Source organism: Crocuta crocuta, unplaced genomic scaffold, assembly GCF_008692635.1.
Source record: "Crocuta crocuta isolate KB4526 unplaced genomic scaffold, BGI_CrCroc_1.0 scaffold102, whole genome shotgun sequence".
In the NCBI taxonomy this organism is placed as follows: Eukaryota; Metazoa; Chordata; class Mammalia; order Carnivora; family Hyaenidae; genus Crocuta; species Crocuta crocuta.
In genome coordinates this window covers 3,122,089-3,148,423 of record NW_027530019.1, presented here as the reverse complement: position 1 = coordinate 3,148,423, position 26,335 = coordinate 3,122,089, and the positions used below count along the sequence as shown (strand labels likewise).

Sequence of the window (26,335 nt, the reverse complement as noted above, 5' to 3'; positions counted from 1 at the left end):
AGAGGATGCATAAAACTAAAAGGAAAAAAATCAAGAAATGGGAACATTAGCAAGTTACTTAGGAACATGAAAGGAAATACTGAAACACACAATCTGACAACTCCCTCAGGACACAGGAATAAGAATGGGATGAAATGGGGTGCCTGTCACGGTTTGTGGGTTTGAGCCCCACGTCGGGCTCTGTGCTGACAGCCAGCTCAGAGCCTGGAGCCTGTCTTCAGATTCTGTGTCTCCCTCTCTCTCTGACCCACCCCTGCTCATACTGTCTCTCTCTCTCTCTCTCAAAAATAAATAAAACATTAAAAAAAAAAAAAGAATGGGGTGAAAGAAGTACTTCTTTCCACTGTGAATATGTAGCACTATTTCACTTCTTAAATTACATAGATATGCTATTCTTTTAACATAAAAATTAATTTTATAAAGTGTAAGTGTTAAAGAAAGGTCAAATAACAACATTTATTTTCCAAGTGCCTACTACCTATGAGGAACATACCAGATCTTTCATTAATACTATCACTATTCCTCAGGCCAGCTTTGCAGAGTAGGATTACCCCAATTTTACAGATGACAAAGAAAAAGAAACATTTTTTAATTTTTTTATTTCTTTTGTTTATGTTTTATTTGATCCTTTACCTTTCCAGCAGTAGCAAAATATTCACCATCAGGGGACCATTCCATCAAATGTACAGACACTGAGGTTCTTAAAAAAAAAAAAAAAGTTACCCAGTCCGCATTTTTAAAATATGAAACACTGTATATATAAATGGTCAAAACAAGACTTTCATAACATATCAGAACAAGAGTGTTTTCACCTCCCTAAAAATACAAATTAATTAATAAAACCAATCCAAAGTTCACTTTGGGGATCCAAAGAAGAATGCAATCAACGTGCATAAAAGACATCTCCACCTACATGCCCCACCAACATCCGAAATATAACATATTAAAAACTGAGCTCAACCACCTCTCCTGGCTAAGTGGGCCCCTACACTTAATCCATATTGTCAGTGGTACAGCCATTCTTCCACTTAAGAGTGGCTGGCAACTTTCATCACATCTTCCTCTTCCCCATCACTATCAACATCTCATCCATTAATGAGTAGTATCTAAGTCCTGAGGTTATAACTCCAAGAATATTTTTGTTCTTTTTTTTAACCAATCAACTGTAATATATACTAAAGGTTAATATTATAATGGGTTTGGGTTAGAAGTCGTCTACTTTCTAGGCTTCTAAATGTAATGGTACTATCAAAAAATAGAGATCACTGTGAAAGGGAACATATTTTAGGAAGCTTTTTTTTTTAATTAATGAGAACAACAGAGTTAGATACTAACTTGCACTGCCAGATGCACTTCCAATCATTTAAAACTGGAGGAATTTTATTATCAATTTCTTCCTCCTCTTCCAGAATGTCACCTCCTGGAGGAGCCCACAACTGAACAGAATCAGTTGCTGTCAACAATCTGTTATCTGAAAATTAAAGAAAGTTCTGATGAATAAGCATGGCTTATCTAGAGAAAGAAATGCATATGTGGGCTTATATTTAGCTCTATAAACTGATCTGTGAAAACTAAGGAATACTGTTTATGAAAAATACTTGGGAATATCCATTTGAAAGTTCTAAGAATCCACTATACAAGAAAGGGTAATTCTTGGGCGAAACTTGAGAACAAAAAAGAAAAGCTTACTGGCAAAGAGCTATTGTGTATCAAGATAAATCCTAAAAACAAAACAAAAAAGGAAAAGCACAGTAACAAACAAATGCAAAAAACTCTGATATATAAACACAAATGTTCTCAGGATATAAAACAGAACTAAAGATTAATGAAATTTGTTTTTCTACAAAATTAACCTTATTAATCATGAAAGTTAAAAGGTGAAATGGCCATTATCATTTAGGAGTTTCTAATCTTTCAAATTTAAAGACAAAATTTCCTAAAATACAAATAATAAATGAGATAGGGGTTTTTTTGGCCCTATTTTCTGATTTTATTCCTTACTAAATACAGTAACAGTGAAGTATAGCACATGTTAACTAAGGAAACAAATCATCACTGTTGTTTGGAACAAAACATTCAAAGGCAGGGGATAAAAAAGCACAGAACTCATAGTAAATTAAGCACTGTACAAAGCAGTGTATACCAAGAAGAAAAAAATACATACACTCATTCACTAACAAAAAGAAAATATACTACACTGATCATCTTATTATGAGAAACTATACTACCTTGTAATCATACATTTAAAACAAATATTTACTCTTTATAATTTCTAAATATAATCACTAAATACCTTGAGGGTCCCATGCTAAATTGTATGTCACGGAACTCAAAAAAAACTGCCCCGTTTTAAGCCACTGACACTTGAGTTGCTGAAACATACAGAAAGAAGAAAGAAAAAGATATGTTTTTAAAGTAATATGTACAAATATTTTCATTTTATCATTTTCTTCACCTCAATACCTTATGATCTAAAACAAATAAGGAAATATTTCACTATTATTTTGAAAATATTGTTCCTAAAATAACTTCCAATAGTTACACTTACTATTTATTCTACCACATCAAGCTGCTTGCCATGCCCAAACAAAGCATATTCTCCCAGGCCCCTTCCATGTCTATAAACACATTCTCAGATGTAGGACATGCTTCTTCTCTCTTCTCCATCTGCAAACTCCTCTGCTTACATCGAGATCCAGCTAAATGACCACCTCTGCCGACATCCCGGCAGCACCCACAGCACACTTTACATCCCACCATTTTAACAGTGGCCACATCGAAGGAGTATTCGTGCATCTGTCTCAATCTCGTAGTAAACCCCAACTCTTCAAGGCAGGAATTATGCCATAATAAGCTTTGTGTCTTGAGTTCCAGCTGTAATGGCTGGAACATATGCAGACACTCAATAAATGTTTATGAAAACAAATGCACATTAGAAAGAAGGGAAAACTATCATAATCATATGGATTCAACATCTAAAATAAAACTAGATATATCTCCCAAAGTCAACAAATTTGAACCACACAATATTACAATCCACAAATCTATATTATGTGTTCTATTTATTTGAATAATTTCCAGTCTTTTTTTCTTACTATTTTCATTCTAAAAGGTAGAAAGATTTAAAGTGCAAAAGTTAAAGGCCTTTGCCATGATATACAGTAAGTAAAAAAATTTGAGATATTTTCTTTTCAGTACATAAATACAAATTGTCCTTTTGTCAAATTACAGTGCATGTAAAGCCACATCACCTTAGGTAAGTTATACATTAATTGCTTAGCAAGTAGTAATAGCTTAACAAACAGCAATTCTCTCTCTCTTTACAATATTTTTTAAATACTTAATACTTCATTCAAGTTATCACGACTATCTAGAGCCAGAATTTTAAAATAACTACAAAACCTGAATTTTATTATCTAAAAATAATTTTATATATATATATTTTAAGTTTATATATTTACTGGTGAGGGGAGAGATGCTTAACCAACTGAGCCACCCAGATGTCCCTCTGAATTTTAACTAAAATAAAATAAAGCACCTAGAATGAATTTGAATGGTTGGTTCTCAATGTGATATGCTAGACCATTTAGCTGATAAGTGATTTTACCTAAGCTCCTAACTCCTTCACTCAATAAATATTTAGGAGCACCCACTGGGTTCCAAGTCCTGTTCTAAGTACTTCAGATGGATCAGTGAACAAAAGAAACAAAACTCCATACCCTCATGGACCTTACATTCTAAATAGTAAATAACAAACAAGCACTATGGATAAAAGTTTAAAATAGAAGGATGAGGGGTTAAAACAAAGGTGGCAATTTTAAAAATGGGCAGATCCCCACTGGGAAGGTATTACTGAGCAAATATTTATAGATCTGCAGGAGCTGCCCTTGGAGTTACCTAGAGAAAATAAAAACATTCTTGACAAGAGAAAAATCAATGCAAAGACTCTAAGATGGGAAAGTAACTGTTCAAAGAAGAGTAAAAATGCCAGTGTGGCTGGAGTAACATTAGAGAACAAAAATAGTAGGAGTCAAGTTCTGAGAGGTGTTGAGTACAAGAGGGAAGAATGGCTATACTGTCTACTGTAAGGCTTTTTGGCTTTGTGTCTGAGAGAAATATGGAGTTTTAGGCAGAGAAGAATGTCATGACCCACTCTGTTGAGAACAGAGAAGGGGAGAGAGGGATATAAAACATATCAGAGACTACTCTAGCAATCTAGACAAGAAATAATAGTTTAACTAAGGTAGATCCCAATTAACAAGGTAAATCTCAATTAGCAATATTGTAGAAAACTGGGTTTCTAAAAGGTCTAGGGGTATATCCCTAATGAATGTAAAAGATCTTACCATAAAAAAGCAGAAGATCAACTTCACATGGGTACCATGTTCAGCACTAGCTCCTAGGGAGCTCTTTACTGCTATCAACTGGATTCTAAACTTAACTCTAAAAAATTTCTACTACCAGGGTGCCTGGGTGGCTCAGTCAGTTGAGCGTCCGACTTTGGCTCAGGTCATGATCTCACAGTTCGTGGGTTCAAGCCCCGCATCGGGCTCTGTGCTAACAGCTAGCTCAGAGCCTGGAGCCTGTTTTAGATTCTGTGCCTCCCTCTCTCTCTGATCCTCCCCTGCTCATGCTGTCTCTCTGTCTCTCTCAAAAATAAATAAAATATTAGAAAAAAAAATTTCTACTACCAATGAATACTTACACAATTTCTCTTATGAGAATTTATGCCCAAGGGCTCAAAAATACAAACAGCATTACCATATGAAGCTGCAATCTAAAAAGAAATGAACAAAGCATTAACATTTAGGAAAGGAAAATAAAGAAAACATCCTTTTCACAGTAATGTATAAGCTAATTACATATACTACAATCCCAATACAGTTCATGATTGATTCCATTCCATAAACATAACTGGAAAAGTACTGGATTTAAGAATCTCTTCTCTTTTGTCAAAAACTCATCAGGCTTTATTTTACATATTGTATACACGGTTGAGCTATTCAAAGAAATCATTCTTTTCTGTAAGAATTTTTTATAACATAGGAATAACCTTATTAACAAAGATACATTTCAATGGCACATCTGCCAGAAATTTTATAATCCAGTAAAAATAATATAAAAACCATGAGAAGCAGAAAAAGACATCAAAGAGTATTAAACAGGTATTCAAAATACATCAAATAAAATGACATTAATTATACTATGGAACAAAAAATTCAATGGGGAAAACCAGCTAGAAAAAGGAATAGAGAAAATGGACTAAAGAGATATCAGAGACTCCACTGCAAGCGGAAGAGAAAGAGCTGATGTCGACATCTCCATTGGACTTAAGACAGAGATCTGGGTTCCAGGTCACATACCTGATAAAAAAAAGGACATAAATCCTCTGTTCCTGGAAGCTACCAGATCCTGTTTTCTAATAATTCTTTGAAAGCCAATTCCCAGTTCATTCTCCTCTTGGCAAGAGGGAACCAATTACAGGGAAGAGACCAAAAACCATTCTTACTGACATCTAGAACACTAAATTAGGTGTGGGTGTATATAAAATATATATATATATATATATATTTTTTTTTAAAGGCCAGCCAAACAAGATCTACTGTCATTTCAGGGCACTCTCACACCAAAAAGTGATTTTAACTGTTACTTAATATCTAACACCCTTTCCACAAAAAAGCTCTTAATCCACAATGGTAGGGAGGAAGCTATTTCAAATGCCCAGCTGAGGAAACATGGAGGCAAGAGTGTTAAGAATGATCACATTTAAGTTGTCAATCGATGAACGAGTTGGCTAGAATAATTATAATTGGCTAACATAAACTCATAAATGTCAAAGTTATCACCAAAAGGTCTGAGAATATAGAAAATAAAAGAAGATGGCAATAAAAAAACCAATAAACCAAAAATGTCATTTTTGCCTTCTTTATCTTCAACCAGGGAAGGAAAAGTGGAAACAGGGTTATGAACACTAAGGTCTTACATATGAAAGGAAACTTTGCTCCCAGATAATTTATTGTGACCATTACCAGCACATAAATAATTTATTAAAGTTCATCTTGGAGAACTATCATAGAACTCTAGGCAGGTTTAAAGATACCCTACTTGGCTTAAAGAAATGAGCAATGAAAAATTAATGAAAGAAATCTGGCACTCTCAGTGTTTTCTAAGAGTAAGCAATGGTTAGTGGGGAAAAAACTGGGATAAAAATCAGAAAAGTAGGAAACAAGTATCAAAAAATACCAGGAAACTCAGTGTTTCAATACTAGGTCAATCACATCACTAGACTACTATATTGGGCCACATCTGCACAAATACTAAAGCTTGATACAAGCAGCAAGGTGGGACACTTAGAAATACTGTAATAATTTGTTACCTGGCATAAACTGGCATCATTACTATTACCATGAAAATTCTGATTTAACATATCCTTGGTAAAATGTGTTATTTCTCAGAAAAAAACAATTTCTAGAACACTAAGACCACTTAAGTTATTATAATTATTACAAGAAAAGTCTCATTCTTATACTGCAGAAATACTGAACTCTTCCACACAACACTGGCCTTCCTGAGCTTTTAGAATATAGAGCAAATGTACTATATTTACTTCACATACAACCAAAATTTGATGTTTATCATGTTTGATGTATATTTTGGGGGAGAGATACATGTGAGTTGCAAACTACTTCAAAATAAACCCTTTGTTTTTAAGTCTGAATAACAGAAGCTCTACAAAGCAGCTGTTACATGACAAATATTATATTAGACACTAACAACTTGCTATATTTCTTTATAAAAATTTGATGTTGTGATATGGATGAGATAAAAGCAGAGAAGACAAAAGTTTACTTCCCTACTACTGACTTAACAGTTGTTAGAATTATCAACTGGCAGAACATCAGTATGCACAGGACCATGAGGCCTACAGAACTTCCAAGACAGTGTACACCTGCAGAATAATTATCTCATTATCAGTTTAATGGCCCCTTACAATGTGTATACATCCTATCACTTCATCCACTCCTATCAGTAACCATCTAAGCATGGTATATTAATAAGAAATTGTAAGCAAGCCTTATAAAAAAGGATAAGAATGCATTAAAAGATGACATTTAATAAGGTAATTAAATCGCTTACTCTTCCATGCTGGTTAGAACACTCCACACAGCTGACTTGGATGTTTCCATGCTTAGCACCAGGAATGATCTGCACACATTCAAAATCACTTGCCAAAATAACAATATCACAGCCTGATCCATACGCCTAAAAGAGAAAAGTTTTATAGTATGTAAGATATGCAATTTATAAATTACACCTTAGATTTTATTGCCACCATAGACTCTGACACATTTTTACAAAGACAGCTCATGTAAGAATATTTAGCTATCAATTTCCAAATAAGACATTAAAAGTCACATCATAAATGTCACACAATAAAAGAGGATGATGACACCTATGTAGCCTATGTCCCTCCAGGTCGTAAACCTTCCTGTTCAGAGTTTCTCTCCAAAATTCACCTTAGTGAACCCTAAAGAATAAAACCTGCATCTGAAAGTAATAAGGCATCAATGTCCCCAATTGTGTTCCCAGGATTCAAACCAGGCTTGAGAAAGATCAAGAAAGAAATCAAACGCATTTTCCAACACAAATCCACATGGCTTAAAGAGCTAGTTAAATAGACGTGAGCCCCAAGGCAGACTACATGCACTAAGGCAGACTAAACTTAAATTCATCAACTGCCTAAACAAATCCATGGTGCCACCTGCCTGCCCCTCCCCTCAAACTTACAAGGTGTGAGGGAGAGAGGAAACCAACCCAAAGTGGCTTCACACACACAAACAAATAAATTAAAATAAACTTAAAAATAAACTGATTTATGTAAAATGTTGACAAGCATTAACTATATAGCCTGAAATATTAAATACAACACAAAATTAAGTTCCTGGAAAATCCCCTTGTTCAACATAATGATAATGAGTAAAACCAAATGTTTCTTCCTATTGCCACACTTCTGATGTATGCTATTCCTGTTTTGCAACTTTGTGAATTTTATGAAGACATAAGGGGCAGGGTGTGAGGACATTTTTCCTTTTTCTCCCTAACTCAACTTATGAGTAAATATTCAAAACAACCTAACAATCTAATTTTCAAGTGAAAAAGCCCCTTACATATACATGTGTGCATACACACCAAAAAAAATAATAATTTATGAGGTGGTATTTTATCTCACTATTTCTACACCTTTAAGCAATATAGTCCTGTCCTACAAAAGATAGATATTCAACAGCCAGAAGTGAATGTGATGACATCTAAGTCCATGACCTACGTCCTGAAGAGGTCCACATGTGGCTGCTACTGAAAGAGAAAATGAATATAAAGACCAGATAGGAAGACAAATACTAATTCTACTGGTTACTAAAACTTCCAACATAGCCAAAATCCTGATGCAACAACTATACACCATCTTCAACTTAGGCTGGGGAAATATGGGGGAAAAAAATCACTTCTGGGAGGAAGTAACTACTTATATTCTTACAGACAAGGCAGATTTGCCATACCAAGTACTCAAGAAAGCAAAACTGAAAGGGAATATTGAGCATAGGAGAAATGAATGTTTGTATTACTCTGATAATCTTTAAAATTACGTTATTAATCCTCATTATAAGAAATAAGAAAAAATGATGTAACTACAAATGGTGATGGATGTTGACTAGACTTACTGTGGTGATCATTTCACAATGCATACAGATACTGAATCATGTTGTACACCTGAAACTAATATATGTCAATTATACCCCAATAGAAAAAATTGTATTAAAATGACAAAAATAACCCTACCTCTGAACAATATTTCAAAATTTCTGAAGTCCTTTATAGTATTATCTCAGCAAAATGAAATGATGAAAAGAGCATAAACTTTAGTTTGAAATCATATATGCAGGGTTTTCAATTTGGGTTTGGCCATACTAAGTGATCTTAAGTTAGAAATAACACTTACCTCTTGGGACAATTGTGAAAATTAAAGTAGAAAATCTATTTGCATAGTGCTTAGCACACATCATTCATTTATGAAGAAACAAAACAAAATAATGCATGAAGTCCCAAGCCTGTGCTAGGGACTGAGAATATACAACCACAAAATGTGGTTCCAGTGAGTCTAATGGGAAGATGATGAGAATCAACAGCCACAACTAAATGACAAACTGCCATGACAGAGATATCCACAGAATATTAGCAGAAGACAAAAGGTACTCAATAAATATTACTCCCCCTTTAATCTTTGCAACAAACCTGAAAGTAAGATATCATTATCGTTGTATAAAGGTTAAAGTTTATTAATTTGCCCATGATTACATGGTTAATAAGGGGAAGATGATCAAACTCAGGTCCTTACAATTCTTTAGCTATTTTCTTCTACATTACATGTCAAAGATACTTAAATATCCAGATAAGTATTAGTATACCTGCTTCTCTAAAGATAGGCCATTCCTAGAAACATCTACTAGAGATAGAAAGGTTTTTACTGTTCAATCACTAAAAAAGATGTTTACTCTTCCCTATTCATAATTGCCCGATCTTTTCCAGAGGACATATACCATACTCCTAAGCTGCAGGGAATCTTGACATTTTTCTGATCCTGTAATACACGGTCTCAAACCTGGCTCCATCAAAATCACCTTAGGAACCTATTAAACATACAGATCATTTGGTCCCACCCCAGACTTAGTAAATCAGAATCTTCATGGATGAAAGAATTTGACAATATTTACCAAAATTTTAAATACAATATACTCTTTGATCAAACAAGTCTTTATTTTACCCTATAAGCATACTTTAAAAAGTTTGCCAAAATATATGTAGAAGGATAGTCACTGCCTTACTATTTATAATAGCAAAAACTGAAGATAATCATAGTGTCCACCAGGAGAGGTTAAATAAATTACTGACTATCCATACTGGAACACTGTGTAGCTACTAAAAGTTTAGAAGTCACTAGTCTAAAATGGTCTCAAATTCCTCATCAAACTAATAATTCACATCAAAAGGGAGCAACTTGTGTCTAGTACTAGTTTCCTGGAACCATCAGTAGACATTACCTACCATTTTATATAATATCTACAATCATGGCTAGAACAGACCCCTCTAAACTACTGCACACTAACAGTTTGTCAAAGTACAGACGAAGAATATTCTTACTCTTTATCTAAAGAATCTAAAGCAGGGAAAAACAGGGGCCTCCAAATCAGTCACTATTGAATCACATGCATTCTATAACTGAAAGCTCACAAGATTTTAATGATTTACATAAGCATGTGTTTAGTATCTGTCAGGTTCCCACTACAATGGAATGTCCATCAGAGCAAACAACCATCTCCTATTTACCACCGTACTCCCAGCACCTCGCATAAGCAGCCCTCAATACATATACGTATAATGAATAAATGATCCAAATCTTCCCAATTTCTGGCTCTAGAAGTCTCAGTACCTGAAAACCTAGTCAAAGAACATGGAGTTCAGACAGATGACATAACCTCACTGCTAATAATCTGACCAACTTTACAATATTAGCTACATAAGAAAAGAAAGATTTTGATCAATTTTCTAGCCTAACACTATATGGATTTAGAAGACCTACCAGAAGGGAATCTACCAAATCCCTCCTCAGTAATTTACCATTTATTGACTACTCAACTATGATAAGGCCATCTGCTAGGTCTTTAGGAACACTGTATCTTAACAGGTCACCTTTTAAAGATGCAGAAATCAAAGCCCAGAAAGGGGAAGTAGTTTTGCCTAAGTTCATAGAGTAAGGATTCATTTGCTTTATAATAAAGCTCCTGGTCTTTCCCACTACTTTACCCCACCTCTACTCTGTTAAGATGTCTTCCATCGGTTGTAGTGACTTCATTCTAGTTATGTCTCCTGAAGCAAGGGAAACAAAAGCAAAAATAAACCACTGGGACTACAGCAAAATAAAAAGCTTCTGCACAGTGAATGAAACAAACAACAAAGCTAAAAGGCAACCTATGGAATGGGAGAAGATATTTGCACATGACATATCTGCTAAAAGATTAGTATCCCCCTCACGTAGGTACAAATATGTATAATAGCTTAATTTGTAATAGCTGAAAACTGGAAACAATCCTAATGTACCCCAACTGGTGAAAAAATAAACAAACTGATATTTTCATACAAAAAAAAAAAAAAAGATGTCTTCCTAGTGACAGAAGGCCCATGTTCATCCTTGTAAACCCAGGTAATTTACCACAGCACCTAGCACAAAGTACTTGGTAAAAATCAATAGCTGATAAGGCTTATACAAAAGCTATAATTACTCAGGAGATTCCCATTCTCTCAATTTTAGGTCAAAAGCAATTTTGTTTCCATTCTTCTTTTTCAGAATTGAGTCTTAAGAGGAAGAATTTATAATGCAGGAGGAAAAGAGGGTACTTACTGAAACTACACTCAAATACTAAAATGAACCCAGGGAGTAAGGACTGGACTCCTTTTACTAGGTAAAAGAAATATTATGGACTTGGTGGAGCATGACTATTCCATATGTGGGAGGTAAGCCACAGGACCATTGCTGGGAAGCAGAAAAATGGGCAGTAAGCCTTTTCTGTAGAAAATGGAATCCCTTAGCCAGGTTCTTCTTCCCTTAGGTTCTTGGCAGAACCACTCCTATGCCATAGCACCATACACCAGTTATAACGTACTGACCTGTAAAACATTTTATCTCAAAGTCAAGGATATGATTTGGCCCCAACACACAGAAAAATCCCAAGAGAAAGCATCTTAGAAAAACATACTTTCCCTCCATTCATCTGGGAGGATTTCTTTTATGGAAGAACTTAACCGTCCTTATGATGATAAAGAATAACCAGCCTATAATAATAAGTCATATTAAGAAATAATTCTGTAGTGGGGCACCTGGGTGGCTCAGTCGGTTAAGCATCCGACTTCAGCTCGGGTCATGATCTCACGGTTCGTGGGTTCGAGCCTCGCATCAGGCTCTGTGCTGACAGCTAGCTCAGAGCCTGGAGCCTGTTTCAGATTCTGTATCTCCCTCTCTCTCTGACCCTCCCCTGCTCATGCTTGCTCACTCTCTCTCTCTCAGAAATAAAACATTTTTTAAAAAAAGAAATAATTCTGTAGCACAAACCCTAACATCAAAGATATGCTTTAAATATATTAATCTTCACTTGCTTTAACCTTACTTTCAGAAAACAAATCCATCCTTTTAGGAAAAAGAAAACCAGTCTGTGCTTTGAGCACTAAAACGAAGAGTTTTCAACCTGGATGTAAGTCATAGATGGTCTCAGGAGGTCTCTGAACTCCTGGAAATTGTATTTAAAGTCATGTGAATGCGCTTATTTTCCTGTACCCACGGATCTCATTAGTTTGTCTAAAGGAATCTCTTCCTGGAGCATCTAGGTGACTCAGTCATCTGGGTGTCCAACTCTAGATTTCGGCTCAGGTCATGATCTCACAATTCATGGGCTCCCTGTTATTAGCACGGACCCTGCTTGGGATTCTTGCTCTCCCTCTCTCTCTGTCTCTCCCCTACTCGTGCGTGTTCACTCCCTCTTTCAAATAAAACTTTAAAAAAATTTTTTTAAATAATCTCTTCCTTAACAAGGTGCATGGTGTGTCATATTATCCCATAATAGTAATTCTATGGAAGCTAAAAACTTGAGTATTTGTTATTACCAAGATTCTTTTCTGTTTTTAGTCATGACATCCAAAATTTCATTAGAAGGGCCCTGCCAATTAGTTGAGGCTGAAAAAGTCACCTTCTTCTTTCTTTTACCTTATCAAAATTTCACTTGATGAAAAAAATTTAAATATCATATTCTAGCAGCGCCTAGGTGGCTCAGTCGGTTAAGCGTCTGACTTCCGCTCAGGTCATGATCTCACGGTTCTATGAGATCGAGCCCCGTGTCAGGCTCTGTGCTGGCAGCTCAGAGCCTGGAGCCTCCTTTAGATTCTGTGTCTCCCTCTCTCTCTCTCTGCTCCTCCTCCACTCATCTTCTGTCTCTCTCTCTCTCTCTCTCTCAAAAATAAACTAAAAAAAAAAACAAAAAACTTAAATACCATATTCTAAAGTCATTAAGTACCCTGAATTAACATACTATTATTATAATAAACATAATGCTGCCTTCTCTAGAATGTCGCTGTGAACAATTAAGTATTAACTGAATATATATAACACAATCATTGTCCTAACCTCAGTTTTTTATATAATTGCCTTTACCACATTTTCAGAAAAGCAAACACTTATATCCCACGCTGTTCTTATTTTTCAGATTTCTTTTAAATTTTAGATAAAGTATAAAGAAATAAAAAATTTTTTTCAAAACATCCTACACAAATATGACTTTTCCTATGAGAATATAAAATACAAATAGATAAATTACACAGACATTTTCTATGGAATATTTGGATGCTTCATTATCCTGGTCATTACAGGATCAAAGTTTAAGGTTGCTGACAACTGCTGACATGTGTCTAAATTTAAAAGAAGAAAAGCACTGGTGAATTAAGAGGCATTAAGCATGCTGACTTATCTAATTTAACAAGGTATGGTCGTCTTACCAGGAATTTTATTACTGTTAAATTCCCACCACTCCTTGAGAGTGAATTTTGACTCATGTTAAATATGTTCACCCTTCTACAAATGAGGGCACTTGTTATTAAGAGTTAAAAAAATAATTACAAGAATTATAAGAAAGGGATACCCTTTACTGAAAGCCTACTGGGTAACATACTATGCATTCTACATGCCTGGTCTCTTTTTCAAGACTGCAGTAATCCTAGAAGTTAGCTATTACTAACCCCACTCTAATATAAGGCAATGGAAGTTCATAGGATTTAATCAAATTCTTAAGAAGCAACGTAAACATAAGGCTGAGAGACAAATTCAGGTCTCTTTACACTGTTATGTCCACTTCATTAATGACCGTCTTCTTTCATTTTGTTTTCTACTGCTCAAATTTTTGTTCTTCTTCCTGGTTGGTTAATTACATAAATTCATTTAGATTCTTCATTTCAGCTGTGATCTTTGTTCTGTAACAAACAGCTAAAGAGAAGACAGGGTTGTCGGGCTTTGATGGTTACTTGGTTGTGTCAAGTTATCTATAGAAAAAGTCTTAATAGGCCAGCCTTGACCTATGAAAAAAATCTTATCAAGAAGACAAAGCACATATTAACAAAAATTTCCCAAGAAAATATTCTATCCCTCTTCCTTTTAGTTACCTAATTAAACAGCTAACTTGCTTATTCTTCTCACAATTAAAAATTAACTTCTAGGGGCACCTGGCTGGGTCAGTCAGTAGAGCATGCGACTCTTGATCTCGGGGTCATAAATTCGAGCCTCATGTTGGGCTTAGAGATTACTTTAAAAATTTTTTATAGTTTATTTTGGAGCTAGAGAGAGACAGAGCATGAGCAAGGGAGGGGCAGAGAGAAAGGGAGACACAGAATCTGGAGCAGGCTCCAGGCTCTGAGCTGTCAGCACAGAGCCCAACGAGGGGCTCAAACCCACAAACCACGAGATCATGACCTGAGCTGAAGCCAGATGCTCAACCGACTGAGCCACCCAAGAGCTCCGAGATTACTTTTAAAAAATTAACTTCTAAAACAAATAGATTTCCTTTTTGAATTTCCTTATTAAGGTAGAATTTTCATATATCACTTATTTATAAAAGCCACCTATAAGTTAAATAAACTATTTTAAATGTTTAACTTTAATGTTTTAGGTAACAAGATTTTCTTTTTTTTATAGAAAATGCAACACATGCTAATTTAAAAACTAAATCGGTGGGGAGTCGGCATGGGCTCAGAAGGTTAAGTGTCTGACTCTTGGTTTTGGCTCAGGTCATGATCTTAGAGTCTGTAGGACTGAGTCCCACATCAGGCTCCACCCATGCTGACAGCAGAGTCTGCTTGGGATTCTCTCTCTCCCTCTCTCTGTCCCTCCCCCACTTGCACACGCTCTCTCTTTCTCTCTTTCAAAATAAAGAAACTGAAAAATATATAAATAAAAACTAAATACAAAAATTAGTTCATCTTATGCTTGACCACTTAAGGAGTGATCACCTGACCCATGAACCCTTCCTGAAATGTTTAGTGTATATATATCTATGTATAAATATTTTTTATATAAAGGGATTATGCTATACACAATTCTGCAACTTCTTTTCCACTTAATTATCAATTTGTCTTGAAGACCTTTCCTTAACAGCATAGTAGGAATTAGCTCATTCTTCTTAATAGTTGTATCATGTCTCATTTTGAGGCTTTGCCATAATTAATTTAGGTTGTTTCCAGTCTTTCACTACCATAAAACCTGCTTTAGTGCACATCTATGTGTTTATGATATTACACATATGTGTGCAAGTATACCCAAAGGATAAATTCTAAGACATAATTTGCTGGATGAGTAATTAAAATCAGTAAGTATTACAAATTTCCCTTCAAAAAGACTTATTTCTCATGAGTATAAAAGTACCTATTTCCCCACTTCCTCACTAACCCTGATAATCCAATCCAACAAAACCTAACATCTCCCTGTTGTCTTAATTTGTATTTTAATTAGGAGGAAAGTTGAGCATCTTTTCATATATTTATCAATCATTTATATTTCTTTCTCTGAAAACTGACTTCCTGTTATTGGTCCATTTTTTAACTGGGTCTTTAGTAATGTTGTTCTGAATGATTTATAAGAGCGCTTTTCAGATTAAGTAAATTCATCCACTGTCATATGTAGCTAATAAGATTTTTTTAATGCCTGACCTAAAGATAAAGTAAGCAAATTACAAAACATTACTTCTTGATTGAAATAATATATCTATATAATACACAATTCAATTTGAAAGGTTTTAGAAATAGATCACAATAGGCCATGGACTAGTTTAAAGGCCTAATTTATGAATTACCAGGAAAGTTTATACATTTATTTATAAAAATATACAGAGTTCTCAAAATTAAATTTCAGTCTACAAATAAGGGTACTTATCAGCAATACATTCAATTAGCCTCATTTGTCTTTCTACAAGTTTCTACACCTAAAATCAAACCCTTAACCATTATCAACTACTGTCTACTACCACCACCCACAAACTAGAGAAGCGTCCTGTCAGTGAGATGTAAGTTCATCATACAGTTAGGAAAGGGGGAAAGGGTAGTACTTGAACAACAGCTGTTCTTTCCACATGACTAAGAACAGACTTTACTTAATATGATTCAATCATACTAACAGCCTAAAGTCCACTCTTGAATGCTGAAAAAGCAGAATAAATAAATGAGAAAAAAACTAAATAGTATGCTAAAAGCCTGGAGAACATTACCCTAAGTCAATGACAAGTGAAGCAGTATCAGAAATAATATGACTACATGTGTGGTAACCAAAGGACTGTTACTTTTAGAAACAACTCACATCAGGAAATGCAAAATTAACAGACTACTTATAAAAGTAGAAAAAGGCTAAGTTGCAAGTGGTATACTGAGTGAAACATACGACAAAACTTAATAATATATAAAAACAGGGGCGCCTGGGTGGCTCAGTCAGTTAAACATCCAACTTCGGCTCAGGTCATGATCTCACGGTTTGTGGGTTTGGGCCCCATGTGGGGCTCTGTGCTGACAGTTCAGATCTTGGAGCCTCTTCGGATTCTGTGTCTCCCTCTCTCTGCCCTCCTTCCCTTGCTCATGTTCTGTCTCTCTCTCAAAAATAAATAAGCATTAAAAATTTTAATAATATATAAAAACAAAAATCTATGGCTGAAAAAACAGAAATGTAAGAAATATTAAAAGTGTTTGTGATTAAATAGTAAGAGACAAAATGATTTTTGTTTTAATTTCTTCGTAAAAACCCCAAAGAAGCAACAGATCTGAAAGCAGAACTTCCTTTAATTAAAATTTTAAATTAAAAAGAGAACAATCTTTAGTATTAGTCAAAAAGTAGCCAATTTTGATACTTTACTGACAAAAAAGATGGAGCTACAACAAATTTCTAAATACTAACCTAAAGAAAAATGCAGACACCTATAGTATAAACTAATTTCTATGACCCTGAACAAAGAACAAAACAGGGGTTTTAAAAAATTACTGATGCTAGTAAATATCTGATAAGTGAAGGAGGCCTTGAAAAGAGAATTATGCAATAATTAATTTGTTCTAATTAAATATTATAAAATCTGCTCTATCTCCAGCTTGTGTGCATTCTCACTAAAAAGTAAGTGTGGAAATAGAAATCAAAAATCATCTCTTCTAAATAACTATGTCAGTGTGGAGAAAAAAATCACTCCAAGTATTACTTATCAAAAATTTCTAAAGGAAATCACAGCAGTATTGGTACTGCATGGACTGGCCAACATGTATAAAAACCTAGCCACCTTTCAGCTTCAGATCTGTTCTCTAAAGCTTGGGATATATAATAATATTGCCTCACAAAGAATAATGTAGTAAAATACTACTTTTTTAAATGGTTACTTCTAAAGAAACACAATATTTTTTATATTTAATTATTAGAAATACAGACAAGTGACTCAGTATTTTGTTCCTTGTTAATAAATTTTACATTTGAAAGAATTTTAAAGTTAATAGTACATTATGTAATATGTACCAATATTAATATATAATGTTATACAAATTCCAATTATTTTGCAACAAAGGAAATTTCCACTTTTTCATTTAACCTAAATATTGATATTTTGAGGGAGATGGTCCTGACAGTGTTCCAAAAGACATTTCCCAAATAATGTGACTAAACTATTAAATTATAATTAAACTCTCAATACAATACCAATATGATGGAAAGAATATATTTCTGAGAATCTAGAGGTGTTAATACTAACTGTAACAATCTGTCTATAGATATTTCCTTTATCAGTCAAGTGAAAGATTGTGACTAGATCACTTCTGAGACTCCTTTCAATTTTTAAGCTGTAATTCTATGTGTGTACAAATTTGCTTCAAAAAGTCCTGATAAAAAGATTAAATAACCCAGTGTGCACTATTTTGCACAGAGCCCCAGCTAAATGGTCTTTACGTTGTAACTTTTTCCCCTACTCACAGCTGACAGGATGTGAGGATGGTCCAGAGTAATGACCAGTGGCTATCAGCCAGATGAAAGAGATGAGCTAGGTCAAGCAAAGTCCACTGAGGAATTCAAATAATAAAACCCAGAGTTAGAAGGAAGAGTTAAGCAGAAAAGTCATACATGTTCAAGGGATAAGTCAGCAATGTGAAACTGAAACCCCCAGTTTAAAAACTGAATGCATCAGATATCTGAAAACAAAGAACTCACGAAAAAATAAGTACATAAAATCCCTAAGAGAAGGCATTCTTGATTCTACCAGCTTTTTATTTTTTTAGTTCCAATCACTCTGAAGCCCAATTGTCCCTCCTAGGTTCATTATATCAACCAGAAACAAACCTAGCTTTTACCTCAGTTCATCTGTTACTTGTGCTAAACCAAAATTGATACAAAGATTGGGACTGCGTAGAGCAGGGCTTCAAAGAAAATGTGGAATTGGCTATGACTAGATTATAGAATTAGAGTAGGGAATGCAATGAGGAGGGTAGGCTGGAAAGCTAGCAAAACAGGATGTATAAAAAAGATAGTTATTAAAACAGACATCTGTGATCCTTTGGGGCTTAGAATATGTCAGGCATACCTCCTTTTATTACGCTTTGCTCACTGTACTTCACAGATACTGTGTTTTTTACAAATTGAAGGCTTGTGGCAACCCTGCATCAAGCACGTCTGTCAGTGCCATTTTTCCAAGAGCATCTGGTCACTTGTAGCTGTGTCACATTTGGCAATTCTCACTATATTTCAAACTTTTTCATGATTATATTTGGTATGGTGACCTGTGATCAGTGATCTTCAATGTTATTATTGTAAGTGTTTTGGAGTACCACAAACCATGTCCATATAAGACAGCAAACTTAATTAACATTGTATGTGTTCTGACTGCTCCACTGACCAGCCATTCCTCCCCACCCCTCTCCTCGGGCCTCCCTATTCTCTGAGACACAGTATTTTTTAAAAGGCCAATGAATAACCCTATGATGACCTCTAAGTGTTCAAATGAAGGAGTTTCCTGTCTTTCACTATTTCTTTTTTTTTTAATGTATTTATTTATTTTGAGAGAGAGAGAAAGAGAGAGCATGCAGCCAGGTGCACATATGCACAAGCAGGAGAGGGGCAGAGAGAGAGGTTGGGAGAGAGAATCCCAAGCAGGCTTTGTGCTGTCAGCACAAGAGCCTTAGGTGAGGCTCAATCTCGTGAATCGTAAGATCATGCCCTGAGCAAAAATCAAGAGCCAGACACTTAACTGATTGAGCCACCCAGGTGCCCATGCATGTCTCTCATTTAATATAAAAACTAGAAATGATTAAGCTTAGTAAAAAAGGCATGTCTACAGTCAAGAAAGGCCAAAATCTAGGCCTCTTGTGTCAAACAGCTGGCCAAACTGTGAATGCAAAGGAAGAGTTCTTGAAGGAAATTACAAGTGTTAGTCCAATGAACAAACAAAATGTTAAGAAAGTGATACAGCCTTACTGCTTACAGGAGAGAAAGTTTTAGTGGTCTGAGCAGAAGATCAAACCAAGCCATAGCTTTCCCTTGAGCCAAAGCCTAATCCAGGGCAAGGCCCCTACTTTAATTTTATGAAGGCTGAGACAGATGAGGAACTTGTGGAAGAAAAGTTTGAAACTAGCAGAGGATGAGACATGAGGTTTAAGAAAAGAAGACCTCTCCATGACATAAAAGTGCAAGGTGAAGCAGCAAGTACTGATGTGAAAGCTGTAGCAAATCATCTAGAATATCTAGCTAAGATAATTAATGAAGATGACTACACTAAAAAACAGATTTTCCAAGTAGATAAAAGAGCTTTATGTCGGAAGAAGATGCCGTCTAGGACTTTCATACTTAGAGAGAAGTCAGTGACTGGCTTCAAGGCTTCAAAGGACAGGCTGACTCTCTTCTTAGGGCTAATGTAGCTGGCAACTTAACTGAAGCCAATGCTCACCTATAATTCTGAAAATCCTAGAACCCTTAAAAATGATGCTCCATCTACTTTGCCTCTGCTTTATCAATGGAACAACACAGTTTGGATGACAACACATATGTTTACAACATATGAATATTTTAAGCTCACTGTTGAGTTTTACTGCTCAGAAAAAAAGATTCCTTTCAAAATATTACTGCTCATTGTCAACGCACCTGGTCGTCCAAAAGCTCTGACGGATGGGGCACCTGGTGGCTCAGTCAGGTGAGTGTCCAACTTCAGCTCGGGTCATGATCTCGTGGTTCGTGGGTTTGAGCCCCACACCGGGTTCTGTGCTGGCAGCTCAGAGCCTGGGCCTGTTTCAGATTCTGTGTGTGTTTCTCTCTCTCTCTGCCCCTCCCTCACTCATGCTCTGTCTCGGTCTCAAAAATAAATAAACTACCAAAAAAAAAAAAAAAAAAAGCTCTGGCAGAGAAGTACAATGAGAGTGGTGTTATTTTCATGCCTTCTCCCACAATATCTATTCTGCAGCCCATGGATCAAGGAGTAATTTCAACTTTCAAGTCCTATTATTTAAGAAATACATTTCAAGGGCACCTGGTTGGCACAGTCAGTCAAGCATCCGACTTAAGCTCAGGTCATGATCTCACAGTTCATGAGTTCGAGCCCTGCATCAGGCTTTGTGCTAACAGCTCAGAGCCTGGAGCCTGCTTCAGATTCTGTGTCTCCCTCTCTCTGCCCCTCCCCCACTCACACTCTGTCTCTGTCTCTCTCAAAAATAATAAATAAAACATTAAAAAATTTTTTTAAAGAAAGAAATACATTTCAGTTGGGATAAGCACTGGGTGTCGTATATAAGTGATGAGTCACTAAATTCTATTCCTGTAATAAACATATTTTGATTTTTTTTAATCAAAATATATTTCATAAGGCTACAACTACCATGGATAGTTACTTCTTCGATGGATTTGAGCAAAATAAATTTAAAGCTTTCTAGAAAAGATTTTGTAGAATTCTCAAAAATAAGTTTGTCTGATGTTTCCTAATGATTATTCGGGTTATGCGTTTTGAGCAAGATCATCATAGAAACATCACAGGTTCCTCTCATTTTTTCAACAGGCCTAACTGTCAATTTACCCCATTTCTGGCAGTTAACTCTGATTAGTTGATAAAGGTGGTATCTGCCAGGTTTCTCCTCTATAAAAGTATTTTTCCTTAATAATTAGTACGTTTCTTGTAGAAAGATATTTTGAGGCTATATAAATAAATTGTGACTTCTCAAACTTTTACCCACTAGTTTTAGTATCTACCGGACACTTCTTGCCTGAAGTTAATATTATAATGGTTGCCAAATGGCAATTATCTAATTCTATCATTTCATTAGTTATTAGTTGGCTTTATGGAGCACCCGGGTGGCTCAGTCAGTTGGGCATCTGTCTTCGGCTCAGGTCACAATCTTGCCTTTGTGGGTTTGAGCCCCACATCAGGCTCTGTGCTGACAGCTCAGAGCCTGGAGCCTGCTTTAGATTCCATGTCTCCCTCTCTTTCTGTTCCTTCCCTGCTCATGCTGTCTCTCAAAAAACAAAACAAACAAACAAACAAAAACGTTATTAGTTGGCTTTCCTCGTAAGGAAGAGTTTTCCTTATTTATTTCTGTACTTATTTTTATTAGTAAGGGTCATGGCTTCTTACCTCATACAAATAGTTATACTCCATTACTATCACTTACCAATAGGAACTCTTCAAGTTATTAGAAATGGTAAATAAATTCAGTAAAATTACAAATACAAAATTAATGCCCAGAATTATCATACTTTTGTTTCTGTACTATAATAACTAGGTAGTAGAAAGGGAAATTAAGGAAACCACCTCATTTACATTTGTACCAAAGACAATAAAACACCTAAGAATAATTTAACCAAGGTAAAAGACTGTACTGTGAAAACTATAAAACACTATTGAAAGAAATTGGGGGCGCCTGGGTGGCTCAGTCAACTAAGCATCCGACTTCGGCTCAGGTCATGATCTCACGGTTCATGGGTTCGAGCCCCGCATCAGGCTCTGTGCTGACAGCTAGCTCAGAGCCTGGAGCCTGTTTCGGATTCTGTGTCTCCCTCCCTCACTGGCCCTCCCCTGTTCACGGTGTCTCTCTTTCTCTCTCTCTCTCTCTCGCTCTCTCAGAAATAAATAAAACATTAAAAAAAAAAAGAAATTAGAGATGAGAGAAACAAATAGAAAGAGACACTATGCTCATGGATTAGAAGAATATTGTTAAAATGTCTATACCAGTCAAGGAATCTACAGATTCAATGTAATCCCTATCAAAATATCAACAACATATTTCACAGAACTAGAATAATTCTAATATGTATATGGAACACAAAAGACCCCCAAAGAGCCAAAGCAATCTAGAAGAAGAAGAAATCTGTAAGTATCACAATCCCAGATTTCAAGATATACTACAAAGGTATAGTAATCAAAACAGTATGGTACTGGCACAAAAACAGACACATAGATCAATGAAACAGAATAGGGAGCCCAGAAATAAACACACACTTATATGGTCAATTAATCTACAATAAAGGAGGCAAAAATATACAATGGGGAAGATAGTCTCTTCAACAAATGGTAATGAGAAAATGGGACAACTAGATTCCCCTAAATGGGAAACCAGACCACTTTCTCACACAAAATAAGTTAAAGACCTAAATGTGAGACCTGAAACCATTAAAGCCTAGAAAAGAACATTAAGCAGTAATTTCTTTGTCATCAGCTGTCAACATTTTTTTAAGTTTATTTATTTATTTTGATAGAGACAGAGACAGTGTGAGTGGCAGGGGTGGGGGGAGGGAGTGGGGGTAGTGAGAGAGGGAGAAAGGGAGAGAATCCCAAGCAGGCTCCACACTGTTGTGCAGAGCCCAACATGGGGCTTGAACTCACGAAACTGTGAGATCATGACCTGAGCCAAAATCAAGAGTTGGACACTTAACCAACTGAGCCACCCAGGTGCCCCTGCCTTAGCAACATTTTAAAAATCTGTCTCCTAAGGCAAGGGAAACTAAAACGAAAATAAACTATTGGAACCACATCAAAATAAAAAGCTTTTGCACAGCAAAGGAAACGTCAAAAAAAAAAAAAAAAGACAACCTGTTAAATGAGAGAAAAGATTTGCAAATGATATATCTGACAAGGTATTAATATCCAAATTATATAAAGAACTTCTACAACTCGACAGGAATAAATATTTTATATTGCCTTCTAAAATCTTTATTGTTCCGTATTTCACATCTACATTCTATAATCTGCCTGGAGTTCTTTTTGGTATATGGCGTGACATAGGGGCCAAGTTTTACTTCTTTCCTATATATAGGATAAGATACCCTAGCACTGCTGACCAAAAAGATCAACAATTCTGTACTACTCTACCATGTCATCCTTGACATAAATCAAGCATCAATAAATGCAGGACTCTGTTTCTGGTGCTCTGTTTTATTACTCTGGTGTATTTGTTCTGAGGCCACCACATTATCTTGATGGTCACAACTTTCAAGTCTTAAGTTGGTCAAAGTAGTCCTCTCATTTGACTGTTCTTTAAGACTGTCTTACCTATTCCTGGCCCCAACTCTTTCCATAAAATTTAGCATCACTCTGTCAAATTCCACAGAATCCTCTCAAAAGTCTGACTGGCAATACATCAAAGCTATGAATAAATTTGGAAAGAATTGATATATCTACAGTAATGAATCTTCCAGTCCATAAATATGGAATTCTTCTCCCTAAAGTTTTATTAATTTTGTCCGTAGAAGTGTTCTACATGCATCATTAGACTTATTGCTAGGTCCTTGATATTTTTCAGTGGTATGAAAAATGGTATCATAGTTCCAGTTCCAAGTAGAACTACAATAAATTAGGTGTCTCCCACTGAATGCAGCCATAAAACATGAACAGAATGCATGAAGCGGTTATTTGAGGACTCTGAAAAGTAAATGGTAGCAAGTGAACTAGAAAAAAAGATCAAAATTTTAAATCTACCATACGAGCACAGAGTTAAACCAAAGTTAGTACAAAACCAAGAAGCAAAACAAGAGAGCTCCAAGAGAAACCATTTATTTTTGGCCGAAGAAGTGGGAAAACAGTCTCAGTTTTCAAAAAGAGGAATCTATCCTTTTCCTTTCTCCATTTTCTCACATTCCAGCCCCCAAGCAGTTCCACAGCTCCCACATGAGGAGCTATGATTCCAAGAAAGTGAGGTGAATCCCCACTGCTTTTTTTCTTTCCCTGTCCTGCTGCTACTTGGCAGTACATCCAGGAAGTATAGTGCAGAGTAAAGTCTCAACTTTACAGCTAGAGAACCACAAAGGGGAGAGACCAAAAAACCAGAAAGTGCTAGGGGAATCAGAGAAAAGGAAGAGCTCAGAAGAATGATCCAATAAACTTTGTTTATAAACTCCAGGGCTCATTCCCAGGCAACACATGTGTGGATCACACCTTAAAAAGAAAAGCAAAAACCTTTGAGAATTGAACTATAGGAGAGGCCACCCACCAGGCCCTTTACTAGGCACCAGGAGGAACATGCACAGGATATATCTAACTGGGATTCAAAGGCTTTAAAAATGAAACTGACATTGAAAGACAACCCATAGAAGGCTGGTGTGAGAACTTCTGGCCTGAATCCAAAAAAGTAGAATGCCTGCTAAAACAAAAATATCAACATTCTCTGTAAGATTTACACAAGACCCAAAGTTTCATAACATAATGGTTTTAAAAGTCTAGTTTACAGGGGTGCCTGGGTGGCTCAGTCACTTGAGTGCCCCACTCTTGATTTCAGTTCAGTTCATGATCTCACAGTATCATGGGTTTGAGTCCTGCATTGGGCTCTACGCTGACAGCATGTGCAGAGCCTGCTTGGGAGTTCTCCCTCTCTCTCTGACGCTACTGTCTCTGTCAAAATAAATAAATTAACTTTAAAATAAATAAAAATCCAGGTTACAATCCAAAATTACTCAGCAATACAAAAGACGAAGTAAATCTCAACTCACAAGGTAAAGGGAAAAAACAATCAAAAGACCGAGATGTTGAATTATCAGGCAAACACATTAAACTGGATAGGATAAAAACACTCTCAAATCAGTAATCTAAGCTTCCTTATTAAATCAATTAGAAAAGGAAAGCAAAACAAATTCAAAGCATGCCAAAGGCAGAAAATCAATGAAAACTAAAAGAGAAAAATAATAGAAAATATGAATGAAATCAAAATCTGGTTCTTTGAGGGGCACCGGACTGGCTCAGTCAGAAGAACATGTGACTCTTGATCTCAAGGCTATGAGTTCAAGCCCCACATGGGTGTACAGATTACTAAAAAAAATAAACTTTTATACAATCTGGTTCTTTGAAAGAACAATAAAATGTATAAACCTTTAGGAAGACAAAGAATAAGAGAGAAGAAACAAGTTATCAATATGAGGAATAAAGGAGGGAATACCAGTACTAATCTTGCACACATTAAAGAGGTAATACTAAAATACTATAAACAATTATATACACAAAAATATGACAAAGAAATGGATCAAAAACACTAATTCCTCCTCAACAAGAAGCTACAAAAACTCACCCAAGATGAAATATATTACCTAATGGTCCTTTAACTGTTAAATAAAGTTTAGTAGATTTAAAGAATAAATGACACCAATTCTACATGACCTCTGACAGAAAACATAAAAGGGATACTTCCAAACTCATTTCAAAAACCTAGCAATACAATGATACCGAACCAAACAAAAAGAATATGGGGGGGGGGGCCTATGGATCATTATCCTTAATAAACATAGATGCAAAAAAAGTCAGTAAAATACTACCAAACTGAATCTAGCCATACAGAAAAAGGATAGCATACCAGTAATAAAAAGCTAATTCAGTTTGCAAAAATCAATGTAATCCACCATATGAAGTCTAAAGAAGAAAAATTGCATGATTATATTAATGAAGAAAAAACATTTGACAATATTCAAGATCCCTTCATGATAAAAACTTCCAGCAAAAAAAGGAATAGAAGGAAACTTGTTCCATCTTATAGGACATTACAAAAAAACAAACAAAATCTAGTACTAGTCAGTGCAATAAATGCAATAAAGCCAATTAGACATGACTGAAATAGGATTAGCAAATGAATTAGAAGAAACCATCCAGAATGATGCAGAGAACGATAAAAAAGAAAACAGAGAGGAAAGGATATTAGATATAGAAATCAAGTGATTAGGCCCAATATATGTTTGATATATTAGTCTGTCTCATAAGGTCAATGGGGTAGAGGCAATTTT

General features: G+C 35.6%; 1 protein-coding gene across 5 annotated transcripts in view; it reads right to left on the bottom strand.

The window, feature by feature from the left end:
- Nucleotides 1-26,335, bottom strand: part of DMXL2 (Dmx like 2) — a 153,693-nt gene that overhangs the window by 114,732 nt on the left and 12,626 nt on the right. For all 5 annotated transcript variants that reach the window (XM_077764401.1, XM_077764403.1, XM_077764402.1 and 2 more), the window contains exons 2-6: nt 7,138-7,263; nt 4,706-4,777; nt 2,294-2,372; nt 1,336-1,471; nt 634-700 (exon numbers count right to left, since the gene is read on the bottom strand). In XM_077764401.1, coding sequence (XP_077620527.1) covers nt 634-700; nt 1,336-1,471; nt 2,294-2,372; nt 4,706-4,777; nt 7,138-7,263 — 480 coding nt within the window. The remainder of the gene's footprint in view (nt 1-633; nt 701-1,335; nt 1,472-2,293; nt 2,373-4,705; nt 4,778-7,137; nt 7,264-26,335) is intronic.